General features: G+C 43.5%; 1 protein-coding gene across 1 annotated transcript in view; it reads left to right on the forward strand.

The window, feature by feature from the left end:
* LOC126215287 (uncharacterized) overlaps nucleotides 1-27,861 on the forward strand; it is a 109,743-nt gene that overhangs the window by 63,025 nt on the left and 18,857 nt on the right. The window contains exon 5 of the mRNA XM_049941975.1: nucleotides 16,358-16,543. Coding sequence (XP_049797932.1) covers nucleotides 16,358-16,543 — 186 coding nt within the window. The remainder of the gene's footprint in view (nucleotides 1-16,357; nucleotides 16,544-27,861) is intronic.

The raw sequence follows: 27,861 nt of genomic DNA on the forward strand, positions 1-27,861 counted from the left end.
TATCTGTTTCTACTACCGTGTTATAATTTCATGTATTGACTCGTTCCATGACCGTGGAGACTTCTCCTTAATTTGGACCCACGGAACAATAAATAAATAAATAAATCAAGGGAAGCATTGTATAGTTGCGTAACTTCAAACAGTGCTTCAGAATTGGAAGACATACGACAATGAAATTTGAAACAGAGCGTCAGCTTGATGGTGCACGGCAAGGATCGGGAAAAATTTGTAGATGAGATAAACAAACTCATCCCATTGTTCAGTAAGGAACTTGTTTTCAACTCTGAGCACTAACTTCCAAGCAACTTCAAATAGTGAAGGACAAACATTTCTTCAAAGTTCAGGATTTTCCATACCAGTGACAGACATTCTGTCTGTCGAGTCCAGTGTCTCGACCGTGCCGTAAAGCGAAGTGGATATCTTGCCGTATTTACCACAGCGACCGGCTTTAGGATTTTGTGTGTTGGAACATACTTCTGCTGCATACCGTGTTTCAAATGGTGGAATGCATGCTGTTCATACTGACAATTAACACCTCATACTCTCATACATTGGTTTTAGTGTTGGACATTATTACAAAAATGGCAGTGCAAAATGGGTACCAGAATCTACCAACTACCTCATTAAAAAGAGTCTGGAACTCACATGCTCACTGCATTCTGCAAGCATTAAACAATGAGCATATTGGTGAGAAAGGACCGTCCGTTTGCTGCTGCCCATATGCACGCTACTGTCAATGAGTCGGACATGACAGAATTGACATTACATTGTGCCTGGTTCGACTAACTGATGTAACCTGTTAAAACTGAAACAAAATGAGTGACAAAAATGACACTATTGCACAACTAGAAATGTCAGACAGTGTCTGCTGTACACTTAGACAGTAAAAAACCTATAAAATGACAAAATCCCAAGATGATGATACTGCCTCCGCCATCAGTGAGGATTACTGACTGAAAGTTTCCGAACAACTCGGGACTTTGAATCGTCGCCTGGACACACTTGAGCAACATGTTACTGACAAGGGAGACAAGTGATGATCCCACACCACACAAGAAGATGCCATCATTCCACCATTCTGCTCTGGGCCCCACGACAGTAAAAAAATGGTATGTGAAGCTACACTCACCTGTGTGCTGGTATGGCAGCCGCTTTGGTGCGTGCCCTACAAAGCGCATGTCTCTACCCAGTTGTAAATGGTTACTTGTATTATACATGGCAGGCCACAACAAAAGTTTATTGCTTCTCCCTAAGCTTTAGTTCCAACTCCAAATTTTACCTTGGTTTCTTTTACTGCTTGCCCAATGTACATATTGAATAACATTGGAAATTGGCTACAACCCTGTCTCACTCCCTTCTCAACCACTGCTTCCCTTTCATGCCCCTCGACACACATAACTGTTATCTGGCTCCCGCACAAATTATAGTCTTTCGCTCTATATTCTACTCCTGCTACCTTTAGGACTTGATAGTATTCCAGTCAAAATTGTCAAAAGCTTTCTCAAAGTTTACAGATGCTATAAACGTAGGTTTGCCATTCCTTAATGTGTCTTCTATGATAAGTCGTAGGGTTGGTATTGCCTTGCATGTTGCAGTTGCTACATTTCTCCGTAATCCAAACTGATCTTCACCGAGGTCGGCTTCTACAAGTTTTTCCATTTGTCTATAAAGAATTTGTGTTAGTGTTTTGCAACCGTGACTTATTAAACTGATAGTTTGGTTATTTTCAGAACTATCAGCCCTGCTTTCTTCAGAATTGGTATTATTATATTCTTAAAGTCGGAGTGTATTTCACCTATCTTATATATCTTGCTCACCAGATGGAAGAATTTCGTCATGGCTGCTGTCGGTAGTTCTAACAATATTGTCTACTCCCTGGGTCTTGTTTCAACTTTGGTTTTTCAGTGCTCTGTCAAATTCTTCATGCAGTATCATGTCTCCCATCTTGTCTTCATGTACATCCTCTTTCAGTTCTCCAGTATTACCTTCAAGTTCATCTCCCTTGTACAGACACTTGTATATTCCTTGCACCTTTTAGCTTCCCCTGTTTGGTTAAGACTGGTTTTCCATCTGAGCTCTTCATATTCATACAACTGCTACTTTTCTCTATAGTTCTCTTTAATTTTCATGTAGGCAGTATCCATCTTTCTCCTTTTGAAATATGCTTCTAAATCTTTACATTTGTCCTCTTAGTGATTCCCACTTAGCCATTTTGCACTTTTTATCGATCTCATCTTTTATATGTTTGTTTTTTCCTTTCGCCTGCTTCATTTGCAGCATTTTTATATTTTCTCCATTCATTAATTAAATTCTACATCTTCTGTATTATCCAAGGATTTCTGCTAGTCCTTGACTTTTTACCTATTTGAACCTCTGCTGCCTTCACTATTTCATCTCTCAAATCTACCCATTTGTCTTTGACAGTATTCATTTTCCCTGTTCTAGTCAGTCATTGCCTAATGCTCCCTCTGAAACTCTCAACCTGTGGTTCGTTCAATGTGTCCTGGTTCTATCTCCTTCATTTCCCAATAAATTGTAGCCAGAGTGCACATCTGCCCCCGGAAATATTTTACAATTTAAAACCTGGTTCCTAAATCTGTCTTACCATTACATAATCAATCTAAAACTGTCCAGCGTCTCCAGGTCTCTTCAATGCATACTACTTTCTTTTTTGATTGTTGGAACACGTGTTAATGATCATGAAGTTATGTTCTGTGCAAAATTCTACCAGACAGCTTTCTCTTTCATTCCTTTCCCCCAGTCTGTATTTATCTACAATTTTTTCTTCTCTTCTTTTTCCTGCCATAGAATTCCAGTGCCCTATCACAATTAAATTTCTGTCTCCCGTAACCATCTGAATAATTTCTTTTATCTCATCATACATTTCTTCGATCTCTCCATCATATTTTGAGCTAACTGGCAGATAAACTTGTACTCCTGTAGTGGGTGTTGGCTCTGTGTCTATCTTGGCTACAGTAATGTGTTCATCATGCTGTTCACTATACCTTACCTGCATTTCACTTTCTTATTCATTATTAAAACTACTCCTTTCTGAACCTTATTTGGTTTTGTATTTATAACCCTGTACTTACCTGACCAGAAGTCATTTTCCTGCTGCCACCAAACTTCACTAATTCCCAATATATCTAACTTCAACCTTTCCAGTTCCCTTTTTAAATTTTCTAAACTGCCTGCACGATTAAGGGATCGTGACATTCCACACTCTGATCTGTGGAATGCCATTTTTGTTTCTCCTGATGATATCCTCCTGAATAGCCCCCGCCCCAAGATTCAAATGGAGGGCTGTTTTTCCTCTGGAATATTTTATCCAAGCAGATATCATCATCATTTAACCATACAATAAAGCTGCAAAGCCCGTGGAAATAATTATAGCTGTAGTTTCCTTTTGCTGTCAGTCATTTGCCGTACCAACACAGTAAGGCAGTTTCGGTTAATGTTACAAGGGCAGATCAGTCAGTCATCCATACTGTTGTGCTGCAACTACTGAAAAGGCTGCTGCCCCTCATCTGGAACCACACATTTGTCTGGCCTCTCAACAGATACTTCTCCATTGTGGTCGCACCTGCGGTACGGCTCTCTGTATCACTGAGGCACGAAACCACCCCACTGATGGCAAGGTCCACAGTTTGTGGAGGATTTAATGAGGACAGACTCCCACCCGAGTTCCTGAAGCATTTCCGTAACACTCGCGTGATGATCAAACTTACCAGTAACAAATCTAGCAGCCTGCCTCTGAATTGCTTCTATGTCCTCTCTCAATCCGACCTGATAGGGATCCCAAACGCTCGAGTGGTACTCAAGAATAGGTCGTACTAGTGTTTTATAAGCGGTCTCCTTTACAGGTCAACCACATCTTCCCAAAATTCTACCAATGAACCGAAGACGACCATCCGCCTTCCCCACAACTGCCATTACATGCTTGTCCCACTTCATATCGCTCTGCAATGTGACGCCCAGATATTTAATCGACATGACTGTGTCAAGTGCTACACTACTAATGGAGTATTCAGACATTACAGGATTCATTTTCCTATTCATCTGCATTAATTTACATTTATCCATATTTAGAGTTAGCTGCCATTCTTTACACCAATCACAAATCCTGTCCAAGTCATCTTGTATCCTCCTAAAGTCTCTCAACGACGACACCATCCCTTACACCACAGCATCATCAGCAAACTGCCGCACATTGCTATCCACCCTATCCAAAAGATCATTTATGTAGATAGAAAACAACAGCGGACCTACCACACTTCCCTGGGGCACTCCAGATGATACCCTCACTTCCGATGAACACTCACTATTGAGGACAACGTACTGAGTTCTATTATTTAAGAAAATCCACTTTTTCTTCATTCGTGGCTGCCTGCAGTAGTGGCGAGCAGAAGCACTAGCTATTCCGGAATTTGCTGGCACTCGCACGTGTCGCGCCATCTCGGCCGATGCAGCTGTGGACGTGATTACTCGGCAACCTGCAACGTTGCGGCACATCGACTGTCGCTCTATCGGTACTGTCTGGGCTGCCTCTGGTGTTAGCAGCTCAGGGCAGTGGGTTTCCAGAGAACTCATTATCATAGTGTGTGCACCCCAGTAAATGTCTCTGCACCAAGTGACATCATCATCCTCTCCCTATAATGTCATCCTGCTGTACTGACACTTTAAACATGCAGCTATTATGCTGTGTAGCAACAACTTCTGTCTTGTGGTCGTACTGCATGTAACACTACCAGTACTTCCTTGTTGCCATTCCATGTTGCATATTGATCTGCTTCGCTCGCCTTTTGCTGTACTGAGGAAAGACTTCTAAAATTCTGCTCCATTCCCAAGCTTATTATTTCAAATCACTTCAGTATTACAAAATGACAACAGCAGGCACTGTATGGTACCAGCTGAATTTGTTTTTTCTGGGGTGTCTAATGCCGCCATGTCCTGTAATATAATTTAGATATTTTTGAATAACCGTTGTAACAAAAGAACAATCACAATTCTGTCTGTGTGCACAGGGTGTAGGATTCATTAAGATAACTTGCAGGGCACAGGTACTAGGTCTGTGTGTTGACACTGTATGCTATGAGGTCATTATTTGAGAATAATACTCTGCTGCTTGTCCTGAAACAAAATGGGGTACGATTTCATTGAGAGGGTGCATAGATTTTGAAAATATTGAAGAGCAATATATTAATTTCCATCCAACAAAATCGTCAATAATGCGGTTCTGTTGTGCTGTTCAAATAAGGTAATCAGGTATAAATAAAATTCTTTCAAATGAAACGCCAATTCAAACCACCACAGTATATATTCTCTCACTCTTGAATAAGTACAAAACAATTTTTCACATTTCTTCATATATCGACAATACATTTCATGTGGACACAATGAAGACAGATTAATCTTGCCTCCCCACGTCCAATCACCGGCACAGTTTCGAAACGATTTCCCACCTTCACAGATCTTAGTCATCCCTTTCCAGTAAGATTAACAGGAACCAAAGATACAAAAGTCTTTGATCTAAAGATCATGGAGTATCATTCATATCAATATTTGTTCATAGATGACACATAAGTAGAATAGTTCACGTTAAAAGATTGCATTTTATTAAGTTTGAATGATGATTAGTTTTAGAAGCAGTAAATTATAATGAGTTTGTTACAGTCCTTTGTGTGTTGAAAATACCAAAATTATCTGTTGGTAACTGGTAAGTGAAAACATAATTAGTCACATATGATTATCAGTGTTTCATCCTTGTAACTCGAAAGTACAAAGACGTAGCCTTTCAGAAAGGAAGACTGATAAACATGGCATAAGAAGAATGGGGCCCCAACCATCAAAATAAATCAATAAATGCACACTAACAAAATATGCCTTGCCAATGTTACAAAATATTATAGGAACAAAAGGTGTACATTAGTTACACCCATATCACCGTCCACTATACACCCGAATCACACAGGTAAGGGCTAGTTGTAAGTCATGACTCTCACCATTATTGATGTCTAATGTATAGTAATATACAGGGCAATTTTTTCCACTGTGTACAAACTGTAGGGATTGATCGGTGAGAGAATATGGAACAAAAAAGGTCTAATGAATTTATGTCCGGAAATGCATGATTTCCTGCTAGAGACCATGTATTCAGTCATATTTGTTACAGAGACTGCAGTCTAATACATGCAGTACTGGGCAGCCACAGTTACAGTATGCAGGGTTTCCTCCTAGAGGGTTGTACTGTTCCTCGGACATTGTTCCCTAGTGCCCTCTCCTGCCATAGGAATTGGTAATGTTATGTCCGATTCACTTCTGTTGCTGACTCACATTATATTGGATGTGATACAGCATTGTACACAATGGTGGAGAGCTTGCCAACATGGTGCTTTCTTATGGAAAGGCAAATGGCAATGGGGTGCAGGCAGCAAGATTGTATCAGGAGACCTATCCCCGCCTACAACCACCACAGCATTCAATGTTTGTAACAGTATTTCACTGTTTGTCTGAGATGGGGTCATTTCAGGAAGCAGGAAATCGTGAAGGACGTACCTGAAATGAAACTTCCTGGCAGATTAAAACTGTGTGCCCGACCGAGACTCGAACTCGGGACCTTTGCCTTTCGCAGGCAAGTGCTCTAAAATCTGAGCTACCGAAGCACGACTCACGCCCGGTCTCACAGCTTTACTTCTGCCAGTATCTCGTCTCCTACCTTCCAAACTTTACAGAAGCTCTCCTGCGAACCTTGCAGAACTAGCACTCCTGAAAGAAAGGATACTGCGGAGACATGGCTTAGCCACAGCCTGGGGGATGTTTCCAGAATGAGATTTTCACTCTGCAGCGGAGTGTGCGCTGATATGAAACTTCCTGGCAGATTAAAACTGTGTGCCCGACCGAGACCGCTGCAGAGTGAAAAGCTCATTCTGGAAACATCCCCCAGGCTGTGGCTAAGCCATGTCTCCGCAGTATCCTTTCAGGAGTGCTAGTTCTGCAAGGTTCGCAGGAGAGCTTCTGTAAAGTTTGGAAGGTAGGAGACGAGATACTGGCAGAAGTAAAGCTGTGACACCGGGCGTGAGTCGTGCTTCGGTAGCTCAGATTGTAGAGCACTTGCCCGCGAAAGGCAAAGGTCCCGAGTTCGAGTCTCGGTCGGGCACACAGTTTTAATCTGCCAGGAAGTTTCATATCAGCGCACACTCCGCTGCAGAGTGAAAAGCTCATTCTGGTACCTGAAATGTTCAGACACCAGACTTGGGGGAAAATGTGATTAAAGCTGTGGAAGGCGGCCGCCGTGTCAGTGCCAGGCAGTTGAACTGCCAATACAGGATAAGCCAGATAAGCCAGACAAGCCAGACGACTATGTGGAACACTCTCCATGACAGTTGTTACTACTGTTATTACTTACAGCGTGTGCAGGGCTTACAAGCGCCAGACTTTCCGCATTGAGAGCAGTTTTCTCACTGGTTTATTCACCAGGCAACCACAATTCCAGGATTTGTGTCATCCATTGTATTCACAGATGAGGCCATCTTTACACAGAGTGGTATCTTCAACTTTCATAACAGTCATATGTTTGTTAGTATGCAGTACCCCCATGGTATGGTGACACCGAATCATCAGCATCAGTGCAACCAGAATGTGTGGGCAGGAGTAATTGGTGACCATATGTCGCCTAATAGGCTGGAAGCATCGGAGTTCCTTGCGTGTTAATTTGCTTCCCATGCTGGAAAAAGTGCCATTGATGATTCGAAGGGTTATGTGGCTGCTACATGACGGTGCTCCAGCCCACTTCACCATTAACGTCAGGACACATGTCAATCGTGTCTTCCCTGGACGATGGATCGGATGAGGGGAGCCAGTTGCGTGTCCTGGTCATTCACTGGATCTCAACCCATGCATCTAAATCAACATCTACATCTACATGGATACTCTGCAAATCACATGTAAGTGCCTGGCAGAGGGTTTGTCGAACCACCTTCACAATTATCTAGTTTTCCAATCCCATATAGTGCATGGAAAGGACGAACACCTGTATTTTTCCGTCCCTTATTTTATCATGGTGTTCCCTATGTAGGTCGGCATCAACAAAATATTTTCGCATTCAGAGGAGAAAGTTGGTGATTGGAATTTTGCAAGAATATTTCTCCGCAACGAAACACGCCTTTGTTTTAGTGATGTCCATTCCAAATCCCATATCATTTCCGTGACACTCTCTCCACTATTTCACGTTAATACAAAATGTGATGCCCGTCTTGGAACTTTATCTATGTACTCTGTCAATCCTATCTGGTAAGGAATCCTAAGCTGCACAGCAGTATTCTATAAGAGGACAGACAAGCATAGTGTAGGCAGTCTCCTTAGTAGATCTGTTACATTTTTTAAGTGTCGTGCCAATAAAACGTAGTCTCTGGTTAGCCTTCCCCACAACATTCTCTGTGTGTTCCTTCCAATTTAAGTTGTTTGTAATTGTAATTCCTAGGTACTTAGTTGAATTTATGGCCTTTAGATTTGACTGATTTATCATGTAGTGGGTTACTTTTAGCACTCATGCTAATTTTCGCACCATACAGATATTTTTTCTAAACCGTTTTGCAATTTGTTTTGAACTTCTGGTGACTTTACTAGTCGATAAATGACAGCATCCTGTGCAAATAACCTAAGACGGCTGCTGAGATTGTCTCCCAAATGGTTTATAGAGATAAGGAGCAGCAAAGGGTCTATAACACTACCATGGGGAATGCCAGAAATCACTTCTGTTTTACTCGATGACTTTCCATCAGTTACTACAAACTGTTACCTCTCTGACAGAAAATCACAAATCCAGTCACATAGCTGAGACAATATTCCATCAACATACAATTTCACTACAAGCTGCATGTGTGGTACAGTGTCAAAAGCCTTCTGGAAATCCAGAAATATGGAATCCATCTGAAATCCCTTGGGCACTCAACACTTCGTGCGAGTAAAGATCTAGTTGTGTTTTACAAGAACAATGTTTTTTAAATTCGTGTTGGCTGTGTGTTAATGCACCGTCCCCCCCCCCCCCCCCCCCCCCCCCCCCCGAGGTAATTCGTAATGTTCAAACACAATATATGTTCCAAAATCCTGCTGCATATTGATGTTAATGATACGGGCCTGTAATTTAGTGGCTTACTCCTACTACCTCTCTTGAATATTGGTGTGACCTCTGCAACATTCCAGTCGTTGGGTATGGATCTTTCAGCAAGCAAACGGTTGTATATGATTGTTAAGCTATTGAATCAGCATACTCTGAAAGGAATCTAATTGGTATACAGTCCTGACCAGAAGATTTGCTTTTATTAAATGATTTAAGTTGCTTCAATACTCTGAGGTCATCTACTTCTGCGTTACTCAAGTTGGCACTCTTCTCGATTCAAATTCTGGAATATTTACTTTGTCTTCTTCAGTGAAGGAATTTTGGTAGACTGTGTTTAGTAACTCTGCTTTGGCAGCACTGTCTTCGATAGTATCTCCATTGCTCTTGCGCAGAGAAGGCATTGATTGTGTCTTACCACTAGCATACTTCACATATGACCAGAATCTCTTTGGATTTTCTGTTAGTTTTGGAGTCAGAGCTTTGTTGTGAAAATTGTTTTAAGCAACTCACATTGAAGACCACACTAAATTTCGAGCTTGTGTAAAAGATTGACAATCTTGGACACTTTGCATCTGTTTAAATTTGGCATGTTTTTTTTGTTGTTTCTGCACCAGTGTTTGACCCATTTTATGTACCAAGGAAGATCTGCTCTGCTGTTTGTTAATTTATTTCATATAAATCTCTCAATTGGTGCTGATACTATTTCTTTGAATTCAAGCCACATCTGGTCTGCACTTATTGGAAGGAGTGGAGATTTAGTCTCAGGAAGACGTCAAGTGAATTTTTATCTGCCTTTTTGAATAGGAATATTTTTCCTTTATTTTTGTAGGATTTGGGGGTTACAATATTCAGTCTTGAGAAGACGACCCTGTGTTCACTGATCCCTGCATCCATTTTGACGCTCGTTATTAACTGAGGATTATTTGTTGCTAAGAGGTCAAGTGTGTTTTCACAACCGTTTACTGTCGGTAGAAGGATCCAGTTATTATTTTATTCCAGTTGCCAACAATGACCTCTACCCATACCAATTTACAGGAACTATCTACTTCAATTTCATGACAAGATAAACTACTACTAACAGCTGAACTTATTTCCGGCTTTAGCCAGCTTTCAGTGCCTATGACAGCTACAACAGTTTACAGCTTTTATACTGATGGTTCCTGTATCTATGTTCTTCCGGTATTCGGCCTGCACTCTTTGTGACTGGTGCCTTTTTTTGTGTTTTCCCGAGACCCTCTAGCCTAAAAAACTGCCCAGTCCATGTCACACAGCCCCTGCTGCCCATGTATAGCTCAATTCTTCTATCTTGGCAGTTCGCGCATGCCCGCCTGGACGCGGGAGATTGCTGCGTTGCCAGTTGCACGCGCCAGGAGAAGCGGCGCCATAGTATAGTTCGCAAACTTACGTTTAGGGGGGAGCGCGAAGTTTATGAAGTGAAGCCACCACAGCCGCATTAACCCTTTCGCTGCTACAGAGACGGGCTCCCCGCATTCCGCGTTGTGCACCGTTTTGTCATCACTGCACTGCTCGCCTGTGCAGACACATGGTGTTCCCACTGCTTTGACACATTTTATCATTCGTTTTCACAAAATCTATTTGGCCCAATAATTTGATTTTTACATATCTTCTTGGCTGATATCTTCCTCCCATAAATGACTTAATTTTGTTTCGATGTTCAACACAGTTATTGTGCAATATTAGGTGTAGTAAACAATTGCACGAAATTTTGAAGAGCTTGCAGAGGTAAAAGTCCACAGCGTATACTTTCCGTATGGTCGATTTTAGTTGCCACTAGAAATTTCAAAAAATTACAAACAAATAAAATTCATGAAGTAAGACACTTTGATATTGTTTTTAAATAAAGAAAATATTAAGCACCGATAAAAGTTTGAACTCAGAACCTTTCGCTTAGCAGCCACACTCATTAACTATTATGCTAACACAGCTCGTCATTCACTGTATCTCCCGTAGGACTTAAAATATCACGTAAAATACCGACAAACACTGTTGGTATGATTATGAATTACTCACGTTTCGTCGAAGTACAGTAGGAAATAAACAATTACCGCTGTTCTTTATTGCGAAAAAGCGGTTAGTGAGAATGATACAAACACTTTTCCTTGATATCGCCTGAATTAGGAGGCTTATTGCTTGTTTGGTTTAATTAATTAATAGAATATGAACCAACTGGTATAAAGAATGCTTTTTCCAAACTTTCTATAAAAGAAAGTCTGCTATCAAGACATTGCTTTTGTTCAATTACTTTATTTATGACTGAACGTTTCTAAGACTGAAGGCACTCGTCCGTGCTCTGCACTGCAGTTGAGCTCTGGCAACGTTGTTCTCTGTTCATTGGCTGACTGTGTTTTGTGATGTCAGATGCACAGAACGAACCTAAATTCGGTCGCCGTCGTAAATGACGCGCACTTTAGTCGCCTCCTACGTATAGCGGACACGTGACCTATTCAGTGGAACCCGAAAGCCAACCACCCTACGGCGCAAGTCGAAGAGTCTGCAGCCTACACGGTCGCAGAACTGTCTGAGCCTCTGATTCAGACCCTCCACTTGGCTCTGTACCAGAGGTCCACAATCGGTCTTGTCAACTATACTGCAAATGGTCAGCTCTGCTTTCATCTCACAAGCAATACATAGCCTTTACCACTTCTGTTAGCTGCTCAAAACCAGATAGAATCTCTTCAGATACGAAGTGACACACATCGTTGGTACCAACGTGAGCCACCACCTGCAGTTGGCTGCACCCTGTGCTCTTCATGGCATCTGGAAAGACCTTCTTGGCAGCCATGTCCCTAAGGGGCCCCATAACGTGCCTAATGTTGAAGCTCCCAACTATCAATAATCTCACCCTCTTCGATTGCCCGGATCTTGTAGGCTGAGAGGTTTCCTCTGAAACAGGACAGGTGACAGCATCTGGCTGAGCGACGGTTTCAGCCACAGACAGCACCTGGAACCTTCTTGTCAGTCTAATGGGGGAGGTCTTACGTGCAGCCCCATGGGAAGCCTTTCGCTGCCTGCTATGCCCCGAGGTGACCTCCCACTCGACCACGGGTGAGGGGTCAACCTAAGTGCGAGCAGTAACTGGGCTGGCCACAGGTGAGGACCGATCGGAGGACTCGGGTGTGCTGGAAGTCTGTCGGATCCCACCAGCTGGCGCAGAATAGTGGTGCCCATCGACTGGAGCTTCAAGCTGTGTAACCGAAGCCACCACAGCCTGGAGTTGACAGCGAAGTGTCACCAACTCGGCTCGCATCCACACACAACAATCACAGTCCCTATCCATACTGAAGACTGTGGGAAACGAAACTACCCCAATAAACAGACTATCAGCATGTGCTGCAGAACTCTATTGTAGATACTGATGAAAACGCAGGAACTATGTCTAATAAATTAGATTAATATGCAGAGATTCAATAGCCTAACTACTGAAGCATGCAGGTGAACCTAAATAATTCACTCCTGATTAGGAACTTGTAATGTGTCACAAAATCGGTTTACTTTCCGACACAAATGAAAATGTGAGAACTGTGGCTATTAGATATTAAATTAACATGCAGAAACTCAAGAAACTAAACTATCGAAGGACACAGATTAAATTGTGCAATTCACTCCTGGTTAGGAACTCGTAAAAGTCACAAAATTGGTTACTTCCCTGTTACTGCATCTGTCTTGGCCGGCTGCTGCTACCTGCAGTTTCTGGTTATGGGGCTGTCTCAAAAGTATTGTGTATGGAGAGCCCGTTTCAGATGTGGAGACACTGGAGCAGCATATTCATGTCGCCTTTGACAGTGTTCGGATGCATCCAGGCTGATGTGATCGTGTGGAGACAGAACATGCTATGGTGCATACACACCTGCGATGAGGCAAATGGAAACCCTTTTCAGCACATACTGTAACTGTGGCTGAATGGTACAGTGCCTATTAAACCGCAGTCTCTCTAACAATGTATGTTTGAATAAATGGTCTCTAGCATGGAAACTATGCATTTTTGGACACGAGTTCATTAGACCTTTTTTGTTCCGTATCCTCTCATCCATCAGTCTCTGAAGTTTGCACACGTTGGAAAAATCACCTTGTAATTGTTGCCAGTCTTGGTGGTCTAGTGATAAAGCTCATGCCTAGAAACTGAAAGGTAGTGGAATCAAATCCCAAAGAACCATGGTAAATTGCAGTATGCCTTCAGCCTAGCCTTCACCTCTCAACAATTTTAAGATTCATTTATCTGATGTAATTACATTTTCCTGGAGACATATTGCATCTCAGCTTTTTCTTTGACAAGAATAGGATGAGAAGTTATGTATTAAAATTTGTGCCAAGGCCAGAATTTGAACTGGGGTCTCCTGCGTACTGGACAGATGTGCTATCCACTACGCTTTCCTAGCATTGGGTAACACAGCTGCATGGAATACCCAAGTCCAGTGTCCTTCGTAGAGCAAGCATAAATACACATCTCAGCCCATCTTGATTTTCCTGTTTTTAACTCGTCAATATTGCCAAGGCTCTCTATTGATATAATTACGTGAGATCAGTAGCTCACCTATGCCAGGAGTAGTCAGGATTTCCCCATTATGTACAAAGCTGGGGCACTTTGCCAGTATTGGAGAGCCTTGGCAATAGTGATGAATTAAAAAGGGGGAAATCAAGTTGGGCTGGCATGTGAATTGAAGTTTGTGTTAGGGAGGGCATTGGACTAGGGTATTCTGTGCAGCTGTGCTACCACAATGCCAGGGTGATGTAGCGGATATCATATCGGCTTAGTAGCAGGAGACCCAAGTTAAAGTCCAAGCCTTAGCACGAATTTTAATTCATTACTTCAACTCCTATCGTTATCGAAGATTTTAATATTCTCCGGGAATGACAAATTTTATGAATTCCACATTAAATTTCTTTTTGCAGTAGGATTACTGGGGTATTTTAGGGAGACGAGTCCAATTGCAAGACTTTGTGAAGATCCTATATCCTCACTTGTCATAATATTTGGTTATATTTAGCATTTTCTGAATTTATTGTTGAGTTTTACTGCATATCGAGTATTGACAGTTCACAGCAACAACTAGTTAAACCTTGTCTGAAAGTAAAAAATAATCAAATAATCTTTGCCTGCCGACAGAGGTTTGTGATTTATTATTGTCGTCATGTTGTGTGTGCTGGGCATAATATTTGAGGCCCCCCAGTTGGTCAGCAGCATTCTTGAGATACAGTTGCATTTAGACTAATCTGTTTTGATATAATTGGAACAAAATTGCATCCTTCTCGATAATATCGTCAGTCCATTGTTTCCACAACATTTCCATTAAGCTTCGACATGAACAAGTTAATTACACACATGAAAAAAAAATTTGTATCATCTCGATTTCAAGAGTTCAGGAACCTGTACACAAAAATGGAATAGAGATCAACATAAACATCATTTCTGCCCTTTTTATTGCTCATGGAAACCACACTTGCGTGTTGTTCTACCATACAGCGAGACCTTCAGAGTTGGTGGTCCAGATTGCTGTACACACCAGTACCTCTAATACCCAGTAGCACATCATCTTGCATTGATACACGACTGTATTCGTCGTGGCATACTATCCACAAGTTCATCAAGGCACTGGTGATTCGGCGTAGATCCCTCAGAGTGGTTGGTGGGTCATGTCGTCCATAAACAGCCCTTTTTAATCTGTCCCAGACACGTTCGATAGGGTTCATGTCTGGAGAACATGCTGGCCCCTCTAGTCGAGCGATGTTGTTACCTGAAGGAAATCATTCAGAAGATGTGAATGAAGGGGGCGCAAACTGTCGTCCACGAAGATGAATGCCACGCCAATATGCTGCCTATATGTTTGCAGTGTTGGTTGGAGGATGGCATTCGTGTATCGTACAGCTGTTAAGGCGCCTTCCACGACCACCAGTGGCGTAAGAAGTCCCCACATAATGCCACCCAAAACAGCAAGGAACCTCCACCTTGCTGTGTTCACTGGGCAGTGTGTCTAAGGCATCGAGCCTGACTGGGTTGCCTGAAAACACCTCTGACAATTGTCTGGTTGAAGGCATATGCAACACTCATCGGTGAAGAGAACGTGATGCCAATCCTGAGAGGTCCATTATGCATGTTGTTGGGCTGATCTGTACCGTGCTGCATGGTGTTGTGGTTGCAAAGACACCTGTCCGTGGACGTTGGGAGTGAAGTTGTGCATCATGCAGCCTATTGCGCACAGTTCGAGTCGTAACATGACGTCCTGAACATGCACAAAAAGCATTATTCAACATGGTGGCTTTGCTGTCAGGGTTCCTCCGAGCCCATAATCCGTAGGTCATCCACTGCAGTAGTAGCCCTCGGTCAGCCTGAACGAGGCACGTAATTGACAGTTCCTGTCTGTCTGTATCTACTTCATATCCGAACAACATCGCTTTGGTTCCCTCAGAGACGCCTGGACGCTTCCCTTGTTGAGAACCCTTCCTGGCACAAAGTAACAATGTGGACACGATCAAAACATGGTATTGACTGTCTAGGCATGGTTGAACTACAGACAACACGAGCTGTGTATCTCCTTCTTGGTGGAATGACTGGAACTAATGGACCCTCTCTGTTAATAGGCACTGCTCACACATGTTTGTTTACATCTTTGGGCGGGTTTAGTGACATCTCTGAACAGTCAGAGTCTCTGTGTCTGTGATGCAATATCCACATTCAACATCTATCTTCAGCAGTTCTGGGAAGCGGGGTGATGCGAAACATTTTTTGATATGTGTATATGTTTAGCCATATGGGATTTTTCTAAATCAAAGTGTAATTTGATCTGGCTTTTGAATAAGGAATGATTCCAGTAATTAATAATACATTTTGTGATCTGTCATTGTTATCAATTAAATCCTGTATAGATAGTTCCATAATGTGAGCCGATGGAACACAAATGGGGAAACAGATGTGCAGGGGAGTAATCTAACACTGTCGCTAACATCTTTGCGGTAGCATGTCAACTTGCATCTGTCAGTTGAGCCTCACAGAACTGTTATTTTTATTATTATTATGTAATTAGTATGTTGTTGGTTAACAGTGGGTTCACTTTTGATCAAGATTAGTATAATAATTATGATCCCATATTTCAGTAGCTAGTGATGTAGTAGTCACATTTGTATATGGTAATGTTACTATTAAGAATAACCATAATCAATTTAGTTAGAATAAGTGGTTCCTCATTTATTTTGACTACTTGAATGTGAACTGTTGTTGCACAGGTGTGTCCTACCACTGCTGACCATCTGTGCTGACAGCTTGGAACGGCTGCATCTTTATGATTTAGACTTAAGCCACAGTGAGGTGAGGGAGGCATTTACTGCACTGAGAAGCCTGAAGAACTTGCAAGAACTTGAGATGTGGGTCTCCAGTCCTGAACCGCTTGATAAAATTACTATGGTATTTAAGTAAGTTTATGTGGTGGACACATGCAGTTTTCATTATTGTGTAATATATTCGAGGTGCAATGTATTAAAATTTCTTTGGCTTCCGTCCAATTGAAGTGGTTCAAATGCGGCACATTTTCATCTTGCTCGTTCCCCAGCCATCAACAGGTAGTAGCTACTGGCCTCTACAGTGCCACTGCTATTGAGCTGTGCTGTGTCACCTTTGCCACAGAGTAGTCTCTTTACACTAAACCGAGTCGTCAAAAGTCATGGGATATCTCCTTTTGCCCTGCGTAGTGCACCAACTCAATGTGGCACGGACTCAGCAAGTCGTCGCAAGTCCCCTGCAGAAATATTGAGTCGTTCTGCCTGCCGGTGGAGGATTTTCTGCCTGCCGGTGGAGGATTTTTATATACGAACTGGCCTCTCGATTGCGTCCCGTAAATGTTTGATGAGTCGTGTCGAGTGATCTCGGTGGCCGCTCAAATTGTCCAGAATGTTCTTTGAACCGATCGCAAACAGCTGTGGCCCGGTGACATGGAGGATTGTCGTCCATAAATATTCCATCGTTGTTTGGGACCGTGAAGTCCATGAATGGCTGCAGATGGCCTCCAAGCAGCTGAAACCATTTCCAGAAAATGATCTTTTCAGTTTGACCAGAGGACCTAGTCCATTCCATGTAAACAATGCTTACACCATTATGAGGCCACCATCAGCTCGCACAGTGCCTTTTTGACAACAAATTTTTAGTTTTGTATACGACGTTCCTTTAATTTCTGTAACTTTGATTTTGGTCAGAGCACAAAACTCTCACTTTCCCCATTTTTAATTCTAACTCATTGTATCTGCCAGACCACTACAGTCTAGGTAGGGTCCTCTAATTTGCAACTCATAAGTGAACAGCATTATGCTTGTAATTATATACTTCTCTTCCCTTCTCTCTCTCTTCACTTATTTTGTGATGGACTTGATTTTACTTTATTTTGATCCCATACCTGATTGTTTTGTTCTTTCTTTCCACTTCTTTGGTAATCCTGTGTACTACACATTGAACCTTACTCAATCTTGTATGTATTCCATTCTTGTTAGTACATGTTTTCACATTGAATGACTTACTTGAAATTTATATTCAGTTATCAAATTTGAAACAAACTTGTGCTGGTATGTGCATTTATGATACCTTTCGGCTCTAAACCAGATGTTAGCACATAGTCTAACTTAATTTAAAATCATCTAAAAACAAAGATGCTGTAACTTACCAAATGAAAGCGTTGGTATGTTGATAGAGACAATAAAAAATAAAACACACACACACACACACACACACACACACACACACATATTTCAAGCTTTCGCAACCCAAGGTTGCTTCATCAGGAAAGAGGGAAGGAGAGGGAAAGACGAAAGGATGTGGGTTTTAAGGGAGAGGGTAAGGAGATTAGTGCCTGTGCCAGGATGTGTGTGTGTGTGTGTGTGTGTGTGTGTGTGTGTGTGTGTGTGTGTGTGTGGCGTGGGCATATACCTGTCCTTTTTTCCCCCCTAAGGTAAGTCTTTCTGCTCCTGGGATTGGAATGACTCCTTACCCTCTCCCTTAAAACCCACATCCTTTCGTCTTTCCCTCTCCTTCCCTCTTTCCTGATGAAGCAACCGTTGGTTGCGAAAGCTTGAAATTTGTGTGTGTGTTTGTGTGTTTTTTATTTTTCATTGTCTCTATCAACATACCAACGCTTTCGTTTGGTAAGTTACAGCATCTTTGTTTTTAGATATACACTCCTGGAAATTGAAATAAGAACACCGTGAATTCATTGTCCCAGGAAGGGGAAACTTTATTGACACATTCCTGGGGTCAGATACATCACATGATCACACTGACAGAACCACAGGCACATAGACACAGGCAACAGAGCATGCACAATGTCGGCACTAGTACAGTGTATATCCACCTTTCGCAGCAATGCAGGCTGCTATTCTCCCATGGAGACGATCGTAGAGATGCTGGATGTAGTCCTGTGGAACGGCTTGCCATGCCATTTCCACCTGGCGCCTCAGTTGGACCAGCGTTCGTGCTGGACGTGCAGACCGCGTGAGACGACGCTTCATCCAGTCCCAAACATGCTCAATGGGGGGACAGATCCGGAGATCTTGCTGGCCAGGGTAGTTGACTTACACCTTCTAGAGCACGTTGGTTGGCACTGGATACATGCGGACTTGCATTGTCCTGTTGGAACAGCAAGTTCCCTTGCCGGTCTAGGAATGGTGGAACGATGGGTTCGATGACGGTTTGGATGTACCGTGCACTATTCAGTGTCCCCTCGACGATCACCAGTGGTGTACGGCCAGTGTAGGAGATCGCTCCCCACACCATGATGCCGGGTGTTGGCCCTGTGTGCCTCGGTCGTATGCAGTCCTGATTGTGGCGCTGACCTGCGCGGCGCCAAACACGCATACGACCATCATTGGCAACAAGGCAGAAGCGACTCTCATCGCTGAAGACGACATGTCTCCATTCGTCTCTCCATTCACGCCTGTCGCGACACCACTGGAGGCGGGCTGCACGATGTTGGGGCGTGAGCGGAAGACGGCCTAACGGTGTGCAGGACCGTAGCCCAGCTTCATGGAAACGGTTGCGAATGGTCCTCGCCGATACCCCATCTACATCTACATCTACATCTATACTCCGCGAGCCACCTTACGGTGTGTGGCGGAGGGTACTTATTGTACCACTATCTGATCCCCCCTTCCCTGTTCCATTCACGAATTGTGCGTGGGAAGAACGACTGCTTGTAAGTCTCCGTATTTGCTCTAATTTCTCGGATCTTTTCGTTGTGATCATTACGCGAGATATATGTGGGCGGTAGTAATATGTTGCCCATCTCTTCCCGGAATGTGCTCTCTCGTAATTTCGATAATAAACCTCTCCGTATTGCGTAACGCCTTTCTTGAAGTGTCTGCCACTGGAGCTTGTTCAGCATCTCCGTAACGCTCTCGCGCTGACTAAATGTCCCCATGACGAATCGCGCTGCTTTTCGCTGGATCATGTCTATCTCTTCTATTAATCCAACCTGGTAAGGGTCCCATACTGATGAGCAACACTCAAGAATCGGACGAACAAGCGTTTTGTAAGCTACTTCTTTCGTCGATGAGTCACATTTTCTTAGAATTCTTCCTATGAATCTCAACCTGGCGCCTGCTTTTCCCACTATTTGTTTTATGTGATCATTCCACTTCAGATCGCTCCGGATAGTAACTCCTAAGTATTTTACGGTCGTTACCGCTTCCAATGATTTACCACCTATGGCATAATCGTACTGGAATGGATTTCTGCCCCTATGTATGCGCATTATATTACATTTATCTACATTTAGGGAAAGCTGCCAGCTGTCGCACCATTCATTAATCCTCTGCAGGTCTTCCTGGAGTACGTACGAGTCTTCTGATGTTGCTACTTTCTTGTAGACAACCGTGTCATCTGCAAATAGCCTCACGGAGCTACCGATGTTGTCAACTAAGTCATTTATGTATATTGTAAACAATAAAGGTCCTATCACGCTTCCTTGCGGTACTCCCGAAATTACCTCTACATCTGCAGATTTTGAACCGTTAAGAATGACATGTTGTGTTCTTTCTTCTAGGAAATCCTGAATCCAATCACAAACCTGGTCCGATATTCCGTAAGCACGTATTTTTTTCACTAAACGTAAGTGCGGAACCGTATCAAATGCCTTCCTGAAGTCCAGGAATACGGCATCAATCTGCTCGCCAGTGTCTACGGCACTGTGAATTTCTTGGGAAAATAGGGCGAGCTGGGTTTCACATGATCTCTGTTTGCGGAATCCATGTTGGTTATGATGAAGGAGATTTGTATTATCTAAGAACGTCATAATACGAGAACACAAAACATGTTCCATTATTCTACAACAGATTGACGTAAGTGAAATAGGCCTATAATTATTTGCATCTGATTTATGACCCTTCTTGAAAATGGGAACGACCTGTGCTTTCTTCCAGTCGCTAGGTACTTTACGTTCTTCCAGAGATCTACGATAAATTGCTGATAGAAAGGGGGCAAGTTCTTTAGCATAATCACTGTAGAATCTTAAGGGTATCTCGTCTGGTCCGGATGCTTTTCCGCTACTAAGTGATAGCAGTTGTTTTTCAATTCCGATATCGTTTATTTCAATATTTTCCATTTTGGCGTCCGTGCGACGGCTGAAGTCAGGGACCGTGTTACGATTTTCCGCAGTGAAACAGTTTCGGAACACTGAATTCAGTATTTCTGCCTTTCTTCGGTCGTCCTCTGATTCGGTGCCATCGTGGTCAACGAGTGACTGAATAGGGGATTTAGATCCGCTTACCGATTTTACATATGACCAAAACTTTTTAGGGTTCTTGTTTAGATTGTTTGCCAATGTTTTATGTTCGAATTAGTTGAATGCTTCTCTCATTGCTCTCTTTACGCTCTTTTTCGCTTCGTTCAGCTTTTCCTTATCAGCTATGATTCGACTACTCTTAAACCTATGGTGAAGCTTTCTTTGTTTCCGTAGTACCTTTCGTACATGATTGTTATACCACGGTGGATCTTTCCCCTCGCTTTGGACCTTAGTCGGTACGAACTTATCTAAGGCGTACTGGACGAGCAACAGTGTCCCTAATTTGCTGGGAAGTGGCGGTGCGGTCCTCTACGGCACTGCGTAGGATCCTACGGTCTTGGCGTGCATCCGTGCGTCGCTGCGGTCCGGTCCCAGGTCGACGGGCACGTGCACCTTCCGCCGACCACTGGCGACAACATCGATGTACTGTGGAGACCTCACGCCCCACGTGTTGAGCAATTCGGCGGTACGTCCACCCGGCCTCCCGCATGCCCACTATACGCCCTCGCTCAAAGTCCGTCAACTGCACATACGGTTCACGTCCACGCTGTCGCGGCATGCTACCAGTGTTAAAGACTGCGATGGAGCTCCGTATGCCACGGCAAACTGGCTGACACTGACGGCGGCGGTGCACAAATGCTGCGCAGCTAGCGCCATTCGACGGCCAACACCGCGGTTCCTGGTGTGTCCGCTGTGCCGTGCGTGTGATCATTGCTTGTACAGCCCTCTCGCGGTGTCCGGAGCAAGTATGGTGGGTCTGACACACCGGTGTCAATGTGTTCTTTTTTCCATTTCCAGGAGTGTATTTTTCCCATGTATGTTTCCCTCTATTATATTCATATCATTAATTTAAATTCAGTAATTCCACCCCACTTTCTTCCCCTCTTCAACATGATCTCACTAACACCAACACCTTATAATGTTGGATCTATGCTCAAAAGCTTTCAAATTATACTTCTACACTGCCCATTCACATTAATGTGACCAGTGCCTATGTTTGATTTCAACACGCAGTAACCGCTCACAGGCTGCAGGCGGCAGCACTAGTATTGGCGGGCATATAGAGAGTGTAGAGGGAATGCAAAAAAACAGTGCAGTCATTGTCATAATGTGGGAACAGAGTGATTTACCTGATGTCCGAAAGGGCACGATCATTGGGTTCCGGACCAACGAAATGGCACTATTCAAAACTGGCACTGGGACAACTGTGGTGCATCACGGGTCACAGATGACAGGGGTGAACGATGGTGGTGGAGATGCGTACGCATGTACTGATGTGCAACTGTTGATCAACTGACCACCCAGTTGATCCAAGGGGTTTCTAACAATGTCTCCTCAATGACAGTTCAGTGGATGTTGCTGTCTATGGTCCTCTGTAGCAGGTGCCTGGTTAGTGCACCCATGCTGATTGCTGTTTATCTGGACGAAGGCAGAAATTAGCACACCAGTACCCCAACTGGACATCTACTGAGTAGCAACAGGTGGCCACTGGTGTGTACATTGTGAACCATCTGGAAGCAAACGCCCTGCAACAATCATCAGAAGAGTCTAGGCTGCAGGGAGGAGTGTTACAGTCTGGGGAACGTTTTTGTGGCATTTCCTGTGTAGTGTCATCATTCTGAAAGGCACTGTGGATCAACATGCACCTATCCTTGAGGGACCATGTCCACCCCCTACATGAAGATATGCAATTTGCTTTTCCTCATCACAATGACATCTACCAATGGAAAAGCGCAACGTGTCAGGCATCTCACAATCTATACTATGTGATCAAAAGTATCAGGACACCTAGTGAAAATGACTTAAGTCTGTGGTGCCCACCATCGGCAACGCTGGAACTGAATATGGTGTCAGCCCGCCCTTAGCCTTGATGATAGCGTTCACTCTCGCAGGCATACATTCAATCAGGTGCTGGAAGGTTTCTTGGGGAATGGCAGCCCATTCTTCACGGAGTGCTGCACTGAGGCACAAAGTCGGCATTCCAAATCATCCCAAAGGTGTTCTATAGGTTTCAGGTCAGGACTCTGTGCAGGTCAGTCCATTACAGGGATCTTATTGTCATGTAACCACTCTGCCACAGGCCGTGCATTATGAATAGGTGCTCGATCGTGTTGCAAGATGAAATTGCCATCCCCAAATTGCTCTTCCACAGTGGGAAGCAAGAAGGTGCTTCAAACATCAATGTAGGCCTGTTCTGTTATAGTGACATGCAAAACAACGAGGGGTGCAAGCCCCTTCCATGAAAACACGACCAAACCACAACACCATAGCCTCCGAATTTTACTGTTGGCACTACACACGCTGGCAGATGACGTTCACCGGGCATTCGCCATACCCACACCCTGCCATCGGATTGCAACATTGTGTACCATGATTCGTCACTCCACACAACGTTTTTCCACTGTTCAATCGTCCAATGTTTACGCTCCTTACACTAAGCAAGGCATTGTTTGGCATTTACCAGTGTGATGCGTGGCTTACGAGCAGCCGCTCGACCGTGAAATCCAAGTTTTGTCACCTCCTGCCTAACTGTCATAGTACTTGGAGTGGATCCTGATGCAGTTTGGAATTCCTGTGTGGTGGTCTAGATAGATGTCTACCTATTACACATTATGACCCTCTTCAACTGTTGTGGTCTCGGTCAGTCAACAGACGAGGTCGACACGGGCATGCACACTTCTGTGCTGTACGTATCCCTTCACATTACCAATTCACTATCACATCAGAAACAGTGTACTGAGGGATGTTTAGGAGTGTCAAAATCTCGCATACAGACGTACAACACAAGTGACACCAAACACCTGACCACGTTTGAAGTCCGTGAGTAGGTATTAAAATCCGATGACATTGTAATTCTGTCAGAGACAGCAAAAGACTTGGAAGAGCAGTTGAACGGAATGGACAGTGTCTTGAAAGGAGGGTATAAGATGAACATCAACAAAAGCAAAACGAGCATGATGGAATGTAGTCGAATTAAATCGGGTGATGCTGAGGGAATTAGATTAGGAAGTGAGACGCTTAAAGTAGTAAAGGAGTTTTGCTATTTGAGGAGCAAAATAACTGATGATGGTCGAAGTAGAGAGGATATAAAATGTAGACTGGCAATGGCAAGGAAAGCGTTTCTGAAGAAGAGAAATTTGTTAACATCGAGTATAGATTTAAGTGTCAGGAAGTCGTTTCTGAAAGTATTTGTATGGAGTGTAGCCATGTATGGAAGTGAAACATGGACGATAACTAGTATGGACAAGAGGAGAATAGAAGCTTTTGAAATGTGGTGCTACAGAAGAATGCTGAAGATAAGGTGGGTAGATCACGTAACTAATGAGGAGGTATTGAATAGGATTGGGGAGAAGAGAAGTTTGTGGCACAACTTGACTAGAAGAAGGGATCGGTTGGTAGGACATGTTTTGAGGCATCAAGGGATCACAAATTTAGCATTGGAGAGCAGCGTGGAGGGTAAAAATTGTAGAGGGAGACCAAGAGATGAATACACTAAGCAGATTCAGAAGGATGTAGGTTGCAGTAGGTACTGGGAGATGAAGAAGCTTGCACAGGATAGAGTAGCATGGAGAGCTGCATCAAACCAGTCTCAGGAGTGAAGACCACAACAACAACAACAACAACAACAACAACAATAATAGCAATTATGGTTACGGAATTTAATAAATCAGTCAGGAAGACTACGAGAGTGTTTTTGCTATATAGAGCAGACAAGCAGTTGGTACTATCTTGCTTAGAGAGTGAATTAACGTCAGTTACTTCCAGTTAGATGGATGTAGAGGAATTATGGGCAAAGCTTAAGTAGATTGTGAATTGTGGTTTGTAGAGTTATGTGCCTGGTAAGTGGATAAGGATGGAAAAGACCCACTGCGGTTTAATAGCAAAATTTGGAAGATGTTGAGGAAGCAGAGGCTGTTGCACTTTAGATTCAAATGAGAATGCACAAATGACGACAAACAAAGATTAGTATAGATTTTTGCAGCTGTGAAAAGATCTATGCGCAAAGCATATACTACCACATGCACAACTTGCAAAAGTGCTGGCAGAGAACCAAATTCTGGTCCTATGTAAAATCACTGAGTGGGTCGAAGGCTTCCATTCAGTCCCTTGTTGACCAGTCTTGGGGGGCAGTTGAATGTAACAAAACGAAAGCTGAAGTTTTGAATTAAACAACGGAGGCTCCAGGTATGAATATCAACAGTGGAGGAAAAGGTAGATTACTACTTACCCCAAAGAGGACACGTCAAGTTGCAGACAGGCATGATTAAAAGACAGTCACATATAGCTTTCAGCCACAGCCTTCACCAGTAAACACACGCCTCGGGGATGTATGTGTGTGATGTCCTTAGGTTAGTTAGGTTTACGTAGTTCTAAGTTCTAGGGGACTGATGATCTCAGTGTTAAGTCGCATAGTGCTCAGAGCCATTTGAACACACACACACACACACACACACACACACACACACACACACACACACACACACTTACAAGCAAGCACATCTCATGCACACACAACTGCCAGCTCCAACTTTCGGACCAGGATGAAAGTTCTAAATTTCACGTTCAAGAAATCGTTCAAGTACAAACACACCATCATTTGACCATCGAACAGACTCCTTTATGGACAACATAGTAATAAGCATCAATGACTTAGAGAAACAAGTGAAAGATTCAAAAGCAAATAAGTGAATTACAGTCCTGTTTTACAAAGAATACGCTATGGTATTAGCCCCTTACCTGGCTCGCAGTTATCACAAATCCCTTGCCCAGCACAAAGTCACAAGTGACTGGAAAAAAGCACAGGTGACTCCTGTATATAAGAAGGGTAAAAGAATGGACCTGCAAAATTAGAGACCATATCCCTTACTATGATTTGCCGTAGGATCCATGAACACATTCTCAGTGTGAATATAATAAATTTTCTTGAGACTAAGAAGCTTACTTCTACGATCAGCACGGTTTTAGAAAACACGGCTTGTGCGAAACTCGGTTTCCCCTTTTTTTCACACGGTATACTGCGAACTGTGGATAAGGGCAACTGGTAGATTCTGTATTTCCAGATTTTTGGAAAGCATTTCACACAATGCACCCACTGCAAGCTGTTAATAAAGGTACAAGCATGTGGAGTAAGTTCACAGATATGCGAGTGGCTTGAAAACTTCTGAAGTAATAGAACCCAGTATGTTGTCCTCGACAGCCAGACTTCGTCAGAGACAGGGGTATCATCAGGAGTGACCCTGGCAAGTGTGATAGGACCGCTGTCGTTCTCTGTATACATAATTGATTTGGCAAGCGGGGTGGGCAGCAATCTGCGGTTGTTTGCTGACGATGCTGTGGTGTACAGTTAGGTGTGAAAGTTGATAGTTCACCTGTAAAGGATACTGGAGTGTTTGGGATCTCTAACAGTTTGGATTGAAAGAGAACGCTGAGCAATTCAGAGACGGGCTGCTAGATTTGTTACCGGTAGGTTTGAAAAATACATAAGTGTTATGGAGCCGGTGTGGGAACTGAAATGGGAATCACTGGAGGCAACGTGACTTTGTCTTTGGGAACACTATCAAGAGAACGTTGGGAACTGGCATTTGAAGCTGACTGCCAAATGATTCTACTGCCACCAACATACATTGCAAGTAAGGACCACGAAAATAAGATACAAAGAATTAGGGCTCATACGCAGGCATATAAACGGTCGTTTTTCCCTCACTCTGTTTGCAAATGTAACAGGAAAGGAAATGACTAGTAGCGGTACAGGACACCCTCTGCTACCCCCCATACAGTGGCTTGCAGAGTATCTGTGTAGATGTAGATGTAGTTGTATACCTGCGATCACCTTCCCGTGCAGTCCAACATCGACCCTTGTCACATTGTTGCCCCACAAATCTGGATACTGAATGATATGACCTGCTTCTTGCCAAAGGTAGAGAACCACAGTGTGGCTCCTGTCAAACCTGAAACCCTGTCAGGTGCTTACAAGGCTGTCTCAGACAAGTATGCGACACCTCCCTATCCTTGAGAGTGACCACTCACACTGGCAATGTTCACACCCCTTATATACCCTTCTGTCAACCTGGAAGAAGCGTTTGACAATGTAAAACGGTGTGCAATTTTCAAAATTCTGAGGAAAGTATGGGTTAGCTATATGGAAAGACAGGTAATACATAAGTTGGAACTTAGTGGCAAGACTGCTGTGGAGACAGCATGCAATGGAATCTACTATTGTCACTGATAGCACACGTTGTTGACATACCTACCTTACCTCCGGGCAAATGGACTCGCACATCCCACGTCACCGGCGTGCGCCCAGTCGAGGGAAACAGTCACTTGTGAGCGAGCGGCTTAGCCTAACGGTGTCACTTATGTTTTCGAAACAGGAGCAACGGAGTCGGATCGAGATCGAATGTGCCAGAGGTCGTACAGCACGGCAGTGTCGTCGAGGTCTTCAAGAGGCGTGCGGGGAATTGGCATTGCCGTACAGAACAGTGGCACCTCGGGTAAAAGCCTGCAACGAAGGTCGGCAAACTGTGGCAGACGTGCGTCGGGCAGGTCGTCCTAGCATCTCTGAAGAAGTAGTGCGTGCTGTTGCCGCGTTAGTGGATAGTGGTCGACGCCATACGATTCGTGAGCTCGCCCACGAAACCGGACTAGTGCATACGACTGTGCTTCGTTTCCTGAAGGAACGCCAGGGCATGCGAAAAATTGCATCACGATGAGTTCTGCAGGAATTTACGGAAATACAGAAATAGATGCGTTAGGACGCTGCTCACAAGGGAACCTCCCCATCGCACCCCCCTCAGATTTAGTTATAAGTTGGCACAGTGGATAGGCCTTGATAAACTGAACACAGATCAATTGAGAAAACAGGAAGAAGTTGTGTGGAACTGTGAAAAAATGAGCAAAATATACAAACTGAGTAGTCCATGGGACACATAGGCAACATCAAGGAGGACGTGAGCTCAGCAGTGCCGTGGT

This window comes from Schistocerca nitens, chromosome 12, assembly GCF_023898315.1.
Source record: "Schistocerca nitens isolate TAMUIC-IGC-003100 chromosome 12, iqSchNite1.1, whole genome shotgun sequence".
NCBI lineage: Eukaryota > Metazoa > Arthropoda > Insecta > Orthoptera > Acrididae > Schistocerca > Schistocerca nitens.